Below are 15,592 nucleotides of genomic sequence, written 5' to 3'. Positions count from 1 at the left end.
CTGAAGGTCAAATCCTAAGGTCCTTAAACAGTCAAAATGTCCATTGAAATCAATGTTATTCATTCCTGGGATGGTGAAATGACCCATGCATGTAGAGAGGAGGCAATAAGTGCATCCGTTGTCCTAGAGCTGGTGGAAGCTGGTTCTGCCTTGGATGCTGGCTTAACTCCTAGCATTTGAACACCAGCCAGGGACCACAGGTTAAAAAACACAGTATTTTCTCCGCTCAGATTTGCAGAGAAGGGATGAGAGGGTATGCTAAGTGACTTTATCTATAATACAGAGGAGCCACAGGGCAACCATGAATTGGGCCTTCAAGGAGCTACTTCTGCATGAGGGCTGAAGGGAAGGAACTCCAGGACCTGATCTGGAAGATGCTGTGTCAATGCTGCCTTTTTGAACTGTTACAGGTTACTGTGGTCAGCTCCTGATGGGTGGCTCATGGGGAATTGCCATCAGGTTGTACTTTCCTTTTTTTTCTTCAGGGATCCTTTCAGTTTCCGCCACAGACTATCCTTCCTCTTCATCTTCTTCTCTACCATGGGCAGTGAGGACTCTTTCCTTCGGATTTCCCTCACTAGTCCATGAAAGACATCATCAATGTAGAAGCGGAGGGCAGCTGAAGTCTCAAAAAAGGAGCAGGAGTATTCTCTGGCTAAGCTCATTCCTTCTTCAGTCGAGACCTACAAGGAAAAGAAAAGTCCATGAATATTGCCTAATGCACAGAGCATGAATCAACAGAAGAACATTACCATATAGGTAGTCTGGCTTTTTGGATACTGCAAATCACTGACCTTTAACTTTACAGGAAAATATTCTAACAGTACCCAATAGCGAAGTGAAAGAGTGAAAGGATCAGACTGAATCCGTGAGATGGTTGAACAGAACATACTGGCAATATTAATGTGCTCAAGTATATTATTTCCCTAATTCTGATGCATCAATTTTTCCAAGCATTTCCTCTTTTTAGTGCACTAATCCGATAGTTTGATAGTGCCGGTACCTTTATTCCATAGAGTGGAACGGATGGCCAGAAAGACTTACATAGAATTAAGGTCCTAGAAAATCCCTGTTCAGCATTAACCTAATCCTGGAGGCAACCTGACTCTTTAAGCATACCAGCTTTCATACCTTAAGATTTTTCAGTCACATTAATTTCTGAGCATGCCTTTAAGTGTTTTGGTCTTGGCAGGCTTGTAATCCTATCACTTAGCTCATGTCTGAGTAGTACAAAGATGTAAAATGTATTTGTTTTTCAGCTCATCTTCCCTAAGTGGCCTCATGTACTTACTGTTCTCAGAGACCATCGAGGAAATGTGGCTTTGTATTTTGAGGAACTGTAAGGGGAGGAAACACCATGAATCTAGAGGGAACCAAGGCAGTTCTTGTTTAATTTGCCTGAATTTTGAGATGGGGAACTTACTCCTAAAATTTCCATATTGGCTACCTCTTGGCATTTGACCTGCCAGCCTGCTAAATGGAAGGGTGCTTAGTGTGCTGATTAATGTGTGGTTTAAACAGAGTTTAAATGCTTATAAGGAGTATCACTGCAAACCATCTGAGGTAATTTTTGCACTTTTGGAGCTCATCCAGTAACATGTAGCAAGTCTGCAGCAAAACAAGGATCAAACCCTATGAGCTTCTAAATGTTAAGCTGGCTTTCCAGCCAATAGACTACCCTTTCTTTTCAATATTTGAGCATAAAACTGAATGAATGAACTGTATGAATGACATGTATGGTGTATATTCAAATTCTAGGTCAGAAATTCCATCCTTTGTTTATTTGTATTTGGATATCATGATTTATTCAAGTAACTTTCCAACCTTCTGGATAGAAAGGCAAAAAAGTACTTTGAGACAGCCTTGTGAAAGGCTGCATAATAGGCTACGAAAAGTCTCAGTTGCTACTGCCTGCCGCAAAACTAATCTTGTGGGTCTTTTTTTTTTTCTTATTTCTATCTTCATGCACCCAAAGTGCCATTTATATTTACCAGGGAAACAAACCCTGATATCTCAAGGTACAAACAACTCTCTTATACCTACCATGAGGAAAATGCCCTTTATGATCAAGTTGTGACCTCATTGCATTTTTTGCATCTATCTGTAAAGCTGGACACAGTGAGAAACAGGATTTGGGATGAAACGGAAAATCCGTTCATTCCAGCCTGGAGGTAAATCTGCACCGAGCATGCACCTGCGTGACACAGACCACAAAATTCCTCCACATCACCTTTGCACTGAGTCACAAACTTTGTAATATTAGTAGGACCATTCCTCTATGTTACAGGTATAATCTTAATTTAATTAAGAATATTGTAAGGGTAAGCAGGGAGGTTGTATGCCAACCTGAATAATACTCACTGACACAATGAAAGATTGCTACAGCTTTCCAACTGCTATAATTGCCAACCTTTAGCAAAAGGAGATGGGTAGCAATATGGTCCTTGTTTTTCTCTGGGCAGCTGTGTAAGCAAAATGTGGGATTCAATATGTCTATTGGGCACCATTGTGAAATTGATTGTCTGGATAGAAGACTATTTTGGTCTATTTTGGACTTCATAATCATTTTTTTCCTTGCTATGCCTTGTTTGAGCTGAAGGAGGATTTTTTTTATTTTATTTTGTTAAAGACACTGCAGTTCTGAGCAAATGATTACACAGAGCTGCAGTTTCAGTGAAGATTTTATCCATTCATTACCTAAAAGGAAAAAAAAATGCACATAAACGGAAACATCCTTATGTTAAAGAATGGTAAGGTCGTAAATATAATTAAGGTGCAAGCACAGCAATACTCAAATATAAAAAATGGCTCTTTCTTTTGCTCTGTGATTTTCTAGTCTTTGCCCATCTAATTCCTCCTTTGTTCCACTCTTCTTTTTTTCCTTTTTTTTTTCTTTTCAGGGATCAAAACTATGTTTTCTCCCACCTGCAAGGAAGAACAACTGCAGGGAAGACATGCTATGCTCTGTAATGAAACAAGACTGCTAAGAGCTGTGAGAACTGGAGAACACTCAGGAGAAATAAATTGTGCAGAAAAACTTCCTCCCAGTCTCTATGTGGCTGGAGGCTTGTAACTTGGCCAATTTTGGCTGGATTTCTATAAAGAGCAGCAAAAGTTTTGTTTTGGATTCCAGTTTCCTGCCAAATTAAAGTGACAACATTAAAGTTATTAATGGCAATAGTTCATTTTAAAAGCATGATATTTTTCTTAAATCTTGCCCTCAGGACCTGATTAACTGCTTTGGTGAAATTTTATGAACTAATTCAGCATGAGGAGGACACCTGGCACAAACAATTTCAGGACATTTAGCTGGAGATTTTCAGCTTCAAGGCTGAGAACAGGTTCCTCTGAAATCTAATGCAGTCATAATTATCATTACTGCTTCCAGCACCAATGAAAATAGAGCTATAGTAATTTAATTAATCTGTTTGCTGATGAAACTGTAAATATAGAGGGATATCTAGAGGAAAAAACCACACATTTTTCTTTCAGTTCATAATTTGGTCAAGAGGCTAGACACCTATGGAATGAGAAACAAGAGATAAAGCCCTTGATGAGGTCACTGACGCCCACATAATTCCAGGGATTTACCTTGTTCCCATCTTATTGCCAGAGGAGAAACTGTATCATAGAAATCCATCCCTGATCTGCACAGCTCAGGGACTTGTTGACAAATTGCAGCTTCCTCGGGTCTGTATCAGTGGCAGATATGATCTGTCAGCGTGACACGGACAGACAGGTCAGGGAGCGAGGTCATTCTATTGAATATATATCTGGGAAGCAGAGCTTTATATCTCATCTTTAGAGTAAACCTCCATGATTGAATCTGGCATTGTTTCCCAGAGTATAATTCTGGTTATATTGATTCCAATTTAGCTTGTTCCTTTGCTGGTAAAGCTTAAGAAGGGAATGAAGGTGGAAGACTGGCGTAGTGAACATAATGAAAAATGAAAATTTAAGAGCTGGCAGAAGCTTCCCGAGTTTCATCCAAACTTTAGAAACTGTGATTGTCTGGGCAGGGTTTGGATCAGGACTTACAGAAGCAGGGCATGAAGCTCGTGGTATAACCAAAGAGCAAGATGCCCCAGAAGGACAAGTCCATAAAATGGGCAAGGAAGGCTCATGAACGCGATGTGTGACCCTGAGGAAAACAGTCATTTCACATCTTCCTTGCAAAGTGCATGGTTTCTGAGAACCCATTTGGGCACATGTGAGTTGAGAGGGAAGATATACCAGTTACAACAGCACGCGGACTGTGGAGTACACATGGAATTGTAGGCTGAATTTGGGAGTTTTTCATCTCTGGATAGTTCAGCACAGCTTCATACAGACAGGAATTATTCACTGGCTACTAACCACATTTTATAGCATTAAGATTCTGTTTGTGGCTTTTGCAAACCTCCCTTGGAAAATTACAAGTGAGATTAAATGCAACGCTGACAGCCTGTGAAAGCCATGATGGATGAGCTGCCGTCTTTAAGACAGCCAGCTCCGCACTAAGGTCAGCTCCTGCACGACCAAAAGGAGAGCACAAAGCCACCCAGGCTGGATGGTGGGTGGGGAGGCACTGGCAATCATTGGCCCCTATAGGCAGAACATAAAAAAATCTGTATCTGAGAAGGAAAGTGCAAAGGAACTAAACAGATCAATAGCCTACCTCTGCACTTGGATTGTCATTAGCTGGAAAATCTCCATCAGGATCAGACTATTTTGTGTTCAGCTTTGTGTCTCCTTTGGTCAAGGCAACAACAGAAGCATCCCAAAGTAGATTTCATTGACAAAGATTGTATTAGCAGAGTCAACAGCATCACCTTGGCAAAGCTAGTGGTGGTCTTCATGCAGCAAAACAATGCATTTCCACTTTGCCTCTCATCCCTGCGACAGCATGGTCTACTTGGGATGGCTTTGGAAGGTTTCCCCTGTGATTGGGACCTCCAGGTTGCCACGGAGAGGTCTGGAGGCTGCAGGTGGAGTGCTAAGGGTTGCAAGGATTCTCCTAAATTACTGTTACAGACTTCCACCGCGGCAGTCGTCATTAACTTTGCAATGGGAAACAGAGTGATAATTATAGATCCAAAAGCTTCATTCTGTGATTTTTTTTGCTGAAGACATGTGGTCTTGATCACTAATCGAGACAGAAGGGGACAAGATTGCTCACCTAAATCCCACTGAGGCTAACAGGAGGACTTCCAGAGGGTTTTGATCAAGCTCTATTTTTGACAGGCAATAATTTATGTGAGCTGTAAACAAAAAATAACTGTTTAAGAACATAGGGGGGGAAGCAGCATCTTGAGCAGCCTTGTTTGCACCACAGTAAATAATAAAAGGAGTAGAAAAAACCACAAGTACTCTGAATGATGTCTAGGAAAGATCCGTGTCCTTTCCCTTCATCTCTGGTGGATTTTTTCTGTTTCCAAACAGGCCCCATTCCAGAAAACAAGAACCAGATGCCAGGTTATGTATTAGCACCTGGATATCAGTTTAGAGACAGGCAGACAATCCAGAAGAATCCACACAAATGTTTGGGTCCCTTCCCATCACAGTCCATTCCCTCAGCATATCAGAACAAACATAATAAGCTTTTGGTACAGGCGCAAACCTATAATATGCCACAGGAAAAAGCTGGAGAGATCAAAGGTATTCACATTTTCCTCAGTCTCTAATAGCAAATTTGCCAAGAGAAGAGAAAAGTAAGCTCATGGGTCTAGAAAATGAATGCCATCCTGGACAACAAAAAGCAGAAAAGGGGTATTGCCTATCTGACATGAACGATAATTTTTTTAACCCCAGCACTGACCACTGAGTTTATGCCGAAGGCACTCCCGCACAGCACCTGCAAGTTTTCTTGTTAATGATGAACAACAACCAGGACCGACCAATTTTCACTAGTCTAAGCCCATTGTGCTATGTCTAAGGTACCAGGAAGAAATTAGCTGGTCCCCGGCCACCCAGCACTGACAAGTGTCAGGGACCTGCCCAGCAATCGGGACAGGGACAAGCTCCGTATTTTTATAGATGGGATTGGGTCCAGCAAAAGCTGATGTGTTCCTACATTGTCACCTGCCTTTCCTAGAGCCAAAGGCTTTCACTGTAAGCATTTGTTTCTTGTTTGGAGCAACATGCAACCCAATCCACTAACCCAGAAGCAGATCTATTATATCTATGTCATTTTTGACAGTTACTCATTTTTTTTCCTTGGACAAGTGTTGTATCAACAGGCATGGTGGCAGAGACTTTCTACAGGCTGGTATAAGGATCTTTCCAAGTGTGAAATGCTATTGTTCAGGTCAAAGCTCAAATACTTGGATATTACAGCAGTGGCTGGGGTTGAAAACCTGAGCAGAACCAGATAAAACAGAAAAATCAATCTTTCTGTCTTTTTAAGACAAGCAGCACTGTTGTTATTTGTTTACACTGTATTTGTCATGGAATAATTTTTAAAAGGAAGAAAAAAATGTTCTAAGCCCTTTTACCCTTCTTCTCTTTCTTCAGATATTTACATTTATAAACTGCCTATCATATTCTTGCCACTGAGCAATGACATCCCTGAAAGAAGGGGGAAAAAAACCAAGATCAAGTGGAAATCAATTCAGGCTGAAAGAAATGTTGAAGACTAGGCTTTGTGAGGAACCAGTGCTTCCTCTTTGTGGCCAGTCATTCAATATGACTATGTTTCAGGTCTAAACAAATGCACAGTAAATGCAAAAGTAAAACAAAAATCCTTAGTGTTAAAATCTCCAGTTTCCATCTCCCTCAACACAAACACTCTGCTTTGTTTCAGAATTTTATATGAATTTTAAAGTTAATTATTGCTTAAAAAATATAATCTTGAAACTTTTCCTTCTGCAAACATAAGCATTTTAACCTTTACTTACAATCTCATTTGCTAATGTATACACTGCAGTTACCAATTCGATTTGGCCAAGATTCCACTAGAATTCGCAACTAGTTTCCGCTGACACAAACCAGCATTTTTCATTCAACCAAACATGTGCACCTTATTTTTTATCTCAGTCCCTGGGGAAGCAGACACCTCTTTTCAGCAACTTAAGCAGTAAATGAGTAACACGCTGCAGAAACGTGAGAGGAGAATTTCATGTCAACACCATTACTCTTAAATCCATTTGGAAGTCTTCAGAAGTAATTAGTTGAACAAACCTCACTCCGACTTCATGGCAGGCAATTCTGCGGGCTCAGCTTTGCTGGCTTTCTAGATTGCAAGACTAGATGAGATAAAAGCCGCCATACAATTAATCATTATTGTGAGGGTCTTGCAATTAGTTCTGTTCCTCTTTCTCCCTCCCCAGAGTTACATGAAAGCTGGTGTCCTGTAAGAGTTTTCCATGTTTTCCTTCCTGCCTTGCCACTCTGTGACACTTTTTACTGGTTTCACACTTAAGAATTATTGGTAAGCAGAATGGGGTCTAGCATGAACGGCCATGGATGTAGACAGGATTAGCAGACTGGGCCAAGGAGAAGATGTGGTCTTGCTGTGTGAACTTATGCCTGGCAGACTGGATGGTATGGAAATAGAACGTGGCGCAGTACTACACATCTCACATCCTCAGCTGTTCCAACCTCTGAAGGCATTTGCATTACAGAGGCTTAGATATTCCTTCCCTTCCCCTCATAACCTGGCCTTTGCATTTGGACATGAAGGAAAATGCAGCTTTAGTAATGCAGAAAATAATAGTACTGTCTGGGGCTTCTCTGATGAGCTCTGTGGCTTATTTTTAGGGGATGGAGGATGGAGAGTGTGGGATTGTAAAACTAATTTGCTCATTTTTTTAAAGGAAAACTGTATAATGATCTTGTGAAAAATTAAATTTCTAGACAGAACCAGAGAGATTCTGTCCCAAATTATGCATTTCTCACCTGCTTAGTCACTAAGATGGGACATGAAACACAGCTTAAACTCCCTGTTTTTAGCCAGGAAGAATCATACTCTCATTTGATCCAGGGGAACTGCAAATCGTTGAGGGCTGAGAAAGTAATCTGATGGAACATCACTGAACACTTGCTCTTATGCTCTTCACTATTGACCACTGTTAGATTAGACTGACATTTTTCTGACCTGCTATGGTCATTGCTACACTCTTATATGAAAACCCTAAGCTATTACTAGCTCCTTCATTAAATGCATCTGTCTCACTCTTTTTCAAATGAAAAAATTCTAGATCCAATGCTAATTCACACTTGAATAATTTCTGTAGATTTTTAGCATCTTTTGTGATGGAGATTACTGCCCAGCACTGATTTCTGTCTAGTCTTTCTCTCTCTTTTGGATTATTTTTTTTCCACACTTTGGATCCACAATATCCTTCTAACACAGGAGCTGTACCTCCAGGTAACTTCATTCCTGCTTTGGGCAAATATTTTGAGTAAAGAGAAACATTCTCCATGCAGTTACCTAGTTGCAAAGCAAGCAAAACATGTGAGGTTCCTAGGTCTATTGTTTCCAACTTGTGATAATGCTACTTCATTATTTCACAGATGCAATGCTAAATAATTAAATCAATGTCTCACTTCATGTAAAAATCACTACGGAATCAGGGTGCTGGCTGCAGGTTAGACTCTGAAGTTGTTCTTCTCTACTACAGACTGTACTCTTTTGGCTTTATCTTGTCAAAAGCAAGACTGATGAGTGGGTTAAAGCATCTTTATACCAGGAAATGTTTCTAGAGAGATGGCCTCAGGATCTGACTGAATTGGATACTCAAAGCCACATGATCTTGCATCAGTCAGCAATAGCTCTGGGTCTAATTTGAAGAGAATGTGTAAGTGTTAAATCCTTAGCATCAGTCTTCAAGATGAACAAGTACGGGTCAATTGCTCAAAGCATTTTTCAGAGATCTGACAATTTTCTAAATTGTCCATCATCTTTAAAGGTACTTTGATTGCAACGCTCAGCTGAAGACATAGATAGCTATAAGATGGTTGCAAAAAGAAACGTTTGTACACCTGTTCAGCTTGGAACATTCACAGGAGGATACCAAGTTTTTTGTAGGGAAAAAATCTAGGAATTGTAGTATTAAGTTCACAAGAAAGGAAAATCTTTTCAATCTTTTTGTAAGCAACAACAAACAACTCAATTATCATCTGCTAACAACAGATGGTTATTAAAAAATTTACATGTAAAGAAGCTGCAAATGTACCTTTTAGACTTTTTTCCTAAGCAAATAGAAAATTAATAGTGCTGAACTCTTGTTTTAACACTGCAAGTGATTTCAATTGCTTTGTGAGCACAAGTTAACTATTAGTCCAGTTCAGCCAGCCCCCATATTTCTTATCTATCTATAGACTGGTGTAGACTATTTTCATTCATGTGTTAGATATTAAAATTCCACTAGTCACTTGAATTCAATTCACTAGGACTCAGGCACTAAGCAGACTGGGTACTGAGTAAATCCACTTAATACCTGGTAACCTATGCAAATCTCTCTGTTATTATTTTACTTTGAAGATCGGAGTAAGACAGCCTCTAACAGCAATATTTTGTCCTGAAAACACTGCACTGACATGAGAAGATAAGAAAACAGAGCAGGAGTCAGTGAGGATGGCAGAGCAGGGCGCTGCTTTCAGTGTGTTATTTTCCACAGTTTTCTGCTAAAGATTGGGAAATGTGATACAAGAAATTTGAAGGAGATCAGAAAGAAATCTGTAGAGCTAAACAGAAGACAAGAAAGAGGCAGAAACAGCTGTATATTTATTTGTGTGTCTTTGTACATATAGTCACAAAGGAGAACTGTAAGTGAAGTGAAAAACCCCACACAAACAAACAAAAATATTGGTGATTCACACAATTGAAATAATCTTTTGAGCCAAAGTATCCAAAACGTATGTTCAGTTAAATGTGTCATTTTTAGACATATGAGCAGACTACTGGAATTAAACTCTGAAAGTTCCCTTTATGTTTAAGCTGAATATGAGTTTCCAACACTAGAATAAAAAGGTCACAAAAAATACCTGTTCCAAAGGCAGTAAAAAGTGTTGTGTGTCCTAACACCACATATTGCTTCACACTACATTAAGTGCAATGCACATATATTCTGGTGTATGGTTTTCCCATCTAAACATACTCCCAGACACCGCTTGCAGGCAAACAGAGAACACCATGCTACCTTCCTGACAGTGAAAAGAAAATTGCAACAAATCTCTCCTTTCTCCCTTCACCTCTGTGCAACTGTCATCTGCTGAGATTCAGGGATTCTGTCCAGGCTGCTGAAGTAGGTATTCAACAGAAGGGAGGCAGAGAAAGAATTTGTAGTAGATTTATAGAGATTTGAGCTGCAATGGAATAATTTAATATATTTTTCAGAAGTTGTTTGCTGAAGTAAGCAAGTGTTGAAATGTATGAGGTATCAAATTTACAGAACAATGTTTCACCTTTCCACCTGTTCCTTGGGTTGCTTTTCAAAGAAAAAGTTACTCGATGCAATGAAAGGGGGACACTGTATCAGGAAATGGGAGTGGTGAGCTGTTGGTTTTTTTCCTGGAACATGTAATTAATTTTGAGGGTTTAATAATTTTGAAGTTTATTGGGAAGGTTTGCCAAACAATCTCATTATGGGAAATACTTGCACAGTATCTGTATTAAAGTAATGGCATTGATCTTCCCCATGTCAATATTAGTTCAGGCAAAATATTACGCTTTTGCAGAATATGAATCGACTGAAAAAATTCATGGGAGCTTCACTGGAGTCTTCCTTTTCAGCTCCTTATGATGTGCTGAAAGAAGAGCTCATGGATGAGCAAAAAGTCTTTTCTTGGCCCAGGAACACTGAAAGAGAGAGGCCCATGACATAGGAACCTTAAAACGGGAATGACAGCTGCATAAGGAGCATCCACTTAGCTCCATCATGTGATGTGATCCGCCAGCATGGACAATGTGTAATAAAATATTCAGTCTGAACAACTGCATATGAAGGGGATAACAATGAGAAATGAATGTGCTGAGGGAGAAAAATTAAAAATCTTAAATGGCCAGTGGGTAGGAAGAGCTGTAAGAATGCATTTAGCTAATTAGACATAACAAGCTCTCTTATTGCCTGCTAACCTCCCTCAAATTACCTCACTTTTGCTGCAGGCTAAGAACATGCACTCGGGTAGTTTCCGTGGTAACTTGTTTGTACTTCTGTGGTTAGCCTGTCCTGTTGGCAAGCTCCCTGTTCGGCGAGCGGTTTCTTTGGATAATCCTTCTGTATTTGCTGCCTGTGGGCTTTGATTTTTACTCAGAAGACTGAACACCTTAAAGTAAGCAAAGTAACAGCTAACAGCTGGCAGAATCCTAACTTTGTTGAATAAAGTCCCAAACGTTCTTGCATGCATCCCCAAGACATCTTGGATACCTTAATAACAGAAATTTAAGCAATTATGCTCAAGAATTAACCAGTGGTTTTTTTTTCTACAATCTAATTTTTAGCTGAAGCCACACAGGTTGGCTGGAATGGAAGTTCTTGTTGGTTACCACAAAAGAAAGGATATAGTGAAGAGAGAAGAAGACGAGCAGAAGAGTGAAGGTGGAAGGATGGTGGAGGAAAGGAAGACAGATTATATCTTTATTATGCTAGCTCGGGGGTAGAATGAAAAAACAGACTCTTAACAAACAGAATGGTGGAAACTCCTTGCTAGAAGCATCTGTTTAACCTCCTCTATCCATGATGTATCCATGCAATTATGCAGATATTCTTTTGATGTGTAAAAGATGCTGTATTAATACACCCTGGGAGCCCAAATCATGATTACAGCTGATAAACTCATATTCTTATCCAGAATAACAGATATATCAGTCCACTGATAAAGCTGTAGCTCAGTTTACCCAGCAGCATGTGTGAATGTGCATCTACACACAGCAACACACACACACACAACTAATGCTGCTGGGGTCAGGTCGAGCCTCTCCAATATACCTGGCAGAAAAGTTTGGGTTTACAGCAAAACTTGGATGTAGATGCTGACAAAACACTGCTCTAAAGAGTCCCTTTGGTACTGAGAGGCATTCAACATCAGCTCCTCTGCAGATTAGAGCTGGTTTCTGACATTTATTTATTTCTTGTGTTTCAGTCAGCTAGCTAGTTCAAACCCACAGCCTGGCCAGATTCTGGAAACGGCACTGAAAAGGTGAAAAGACAACGTATGTAGCGCAGATGCCACAAGCCAGGCTGCCCTCCTGCCTCTTCTCAAGTTTTTCCCGAAATTCTTAGAGGAAAAATGGTGGATTGTAACCTGGAGTACAAGCAGCCAGGTGAACTGCTGCTTCTGCAGCCTCCCAGACAGAAAAGATTGAAAATGAAGGATAGGAAATAGATTAACATATAAGTTACGATACTTAAATAACACTATGTGGGAAATAAATAATACCTTAAAACACAAAGAGTAGCAAGGGCTGTGGGGAAGAAAGATACAGTTTCTCAGGAGTAACCTAATCTGGTTGATGAAATATTAACAGTATTTTATCACTGATAATCACGGTGGCTGGTAGGTAAATCTGGAACTAGTGCAGATCGCCATGTGTGCCTGGATGAGCAACACCATGGTTCAGACTAGAGAGTGGAAATGTAACATCTTTACTCAGCCACACAGGTATAACAATGACAAAGACAGACAATAACTCATTTCTCTCATGAAGCTTGTTCACAATTTCCTAATGGCTGTTTTGTTTTTGGTTTTGTTTTTTTTTAAATACATAAATAAGCCTAGGTTTGGGGGAATAAAATTGCTGGTACTAAAAGCAACAGCTGGTGAAAAACAGTAAGTGCTTGAAGCCTTAACAGTTACTGTCACTAGCAATTCAGGACATGTTATCACCCCATTATTTTTTTACCCTTAGAAATAAAATGAGCGTTATTAAATGGTTTAGAAAATGACAACTGCCTGTGGTAAAGTTTTGTTGTACTCCATGGAAGGAATATTAATAAGAGGACAGGTATGATATCTTTAAGAGAAAGATGTGGAAAAAGAAATGTAGGTCCCACTTCAGAGAGAAGAGGCAGTTGCTATGGCTGACACACATTTTTCAAGCTGGAATTACATATATTCTGCTAAAAGATGTATAGAAATCAGAGAATCATAGCGTGGTTTAGGATGGAAGAGATCTCTGCAGGTCATCTAGTCCAAACTCCTGCTTATAGTGGGTCCACCCAGAGCAGATTACTCATGTCACTATCAGTCAAGTTTTGAACACCTCCAAGGAAGGAAATCTCATAGCCTCTCTGGGCACTTGTTCCACTGTTCAACCACTCTCATGGTGGGGAAAAAACCTCATAATTAATCAGATTTTCTTGTGCTGCAAATCTTTTTTCATTTCTTCTCATCCTTTCACTGTGCACCTCCAAGAAAAATCTGGTTTTGTGTTCACTCTAACAATTATTAGGTGGCTGAAGACAGCAAGATGATTCCCTTTTGATTCATCAGGCTGAACAAATCCACAAGCTTGGGTCTCTCAACCTCTCCTGTTACTTTTCGTGCTCTATCCCCACGACCATCTTGGGGATTTCTGCTGAACTCACTCCAGTACATCAAGTTGTTTCTTGTACTGTGAAGCCCAAAGCAGACACAATACTCCAGACACATTCCCACAAGTGCTGCATGAAGGTCCAAGGATCACTTTTACTAATACAACCCAGGATGCACCTGGCCACCTTCACTGTAAGGGCACATTGCTGGTTTATGGGCAACTCATCAGTTGTTAGTAAAGATACTCAAAATACTGCCTCACGATTGATCTCTGAGGAATGCTACTAGTAATTCGCTGTTAGCTGGACTTTGTACTACTCATCACAATCCTTTGAGCTTGGCGGTCCAGCTAATTCCCATCCACCTTGTAGTCTGTCTATCCAAACCATATCTCACTTGTCTGGCTAAAAGGACAATATGAGAGACTGAGTTGAAAGTCTTGTTAGAGTCAAGGTAAACATAATCTGCTTCTCTCATCCACAGAGTCACTCATCTGAAGGCCATCACAGAGCTCAGTCAGCTTGTCAGGCATGATTTGCCCTTCGTAAATCCGTGCTAGCTGTTCCCAGGCACTTACATATCCTTCATGTGCCTGGACTTGGCTTTTGGGGAGGATTTGCTTCATAAATGAATCATCCATTTCTCTTAAGGCAACTGAGATTGAAAAAAAAAATTACGGACATAATTGATTTAGCTTTAAACCACTTAGCTCAGGTATTGATATTTAAAAATACAGACTTCAGCACATGCTGTACAGTCCCATCCAGGAACCTGAGTGTACACTCACCAGCTGAGCCCCCTGTCACTTCAGCCTCACTGAAGCTTCTTCCAAGGTCGCTCAGAGAATGTACATGCAAATGTAACTGCTGAGTTGAGATAAGCATAACAAGAGATAATCGTGTCCCATGTTAGTAAAGACAGGTGGAATTTCTGATAATGAAAGATTTTGGGTCACTACTTAAATTTTCTACCTGCTGGATTTCTGCTTCGCCTCTTTTTGGTTTTGTTTTTGTTTTTCTAACCACTTTCCATGTTTTAAAAGCTTGATCAAATACTTCTGACCCTTCTTCTTTTTCTTACTAGTATTTTCTTGAAAAAAATGCAAAACCAAAGTAGACCACATATTATCAAGGAGGGCAGAATACAGCCTCACAGCCTGAGACAATGAAAAAGAGTAGAAGTACTCAATTCTCATGCCATATGGGCAAGAGGGTTGAGCAAATAAAGCAAAGTTACTGAAGTAAATGGAAAAATTCCTATTACACCTTGGTTCAGCCCCTAAAGAAACAGTCTGGTAGCAAGCAGCCATCCGTCTCTGCACAGGTGGTATACCTGAGTATACAAAATAAAAAGTGGGGGGAGGAGGGGAACAGTGAAAGAAGGGAACAGCTTAGACCACAGATAGCTTAAAATGACCCAAGACAATATTTGTTTTTAATCCAGAATGACGGCACCTTTTCATATACAGCTCTGGACACTGAGACCCACCCATGAAAAAGGTGGTTTGCTGTTGCTTTTCTATGTAGATTTGACATCGATGGCAATAGTTACTTTTCTCTGATGTCTCTGGTGAAAGATGAACTGTTTTGATTTATATCCACTGTTCAATACTGCTTTCATTCTGGAACATACACTGAACTTTGCACTCCATAATCTGATGGTGGGGCACACTGCAGACTGCAGAAAAGCTGTACCTATGGGATGAGTAAATAGCTTAAATGAAAATTACACTACAGCTCATCCACAATAGGATTTAACAGTTTTCAATTCCTTTGGTCTTCTAGGGATTAAGTGTCTGATGTTGACTCACTTTCTTTTTTGTTACTAGTGTTCTGTGCATTTGTAAGCCATGTAGTCCTGTGAAATCAATAGGGTTACTCAGAAAATACAAATGTTTAATTCTGCCCATCAGTTGTAATAATTCTCTTGTCTTGGGTAAGGATCTCTGTCCTTTCAACTTTCCTGGGTACAACCAAAACACAGGTTTGCTGAGCTGGGTGTCAGCAGGTTGAGTGCCCTACTAACAGGACACCATGAAATGTACCTCAGTAGCATTCCACCTGCCTAAGTGTACCTGGCTCTTGTATGAGCAAACAGATGGGCTGGAAAGGTTACAGTTGGGATGCCATGTAGCCAC

General features: G+C 40.1%; 1 protein-coding gene across 1 annotated transcript in view; it reads right to left on the bottom strand.

The window, feature by feature from the left end:
• Positions 1–455: 455 nt before the first annotated feature.
• The window catches only part of RIT2 (Ras like without CAAX 2), a 174,823-nt gene continuing 159,686 nt past the window's right edge, over positions 456–15,592 (bottom strand). Inside the window, exon 5 of the mRNA XM_075020275.1 lies at positions 456–683. Coding sequence (XP_074876376.1) covers positions 456–683 — 228 coding nt within the window. The remainder of the gene's footprint in view (positions 684–15,592) is intronic.

Source organism: Buteo buteo, chromosome Z (assembly GCF_964188355.1).
Source record: "Buteo buteo chromosome Z, bButBut1.hap1.1, whole genome shotgun sequence".
Taxonomy (NCBI): Eukaryota; Metazoa; Chordata; class Aves; order Accipitriformes; family Accipitridae; genus Buteo; species Buteo buteo.
The sequence above is the reverse complement of the archived record's forward strand: the minus strand, read 5'-3'. Positions and strand labels throughout refer to the sequence as shown.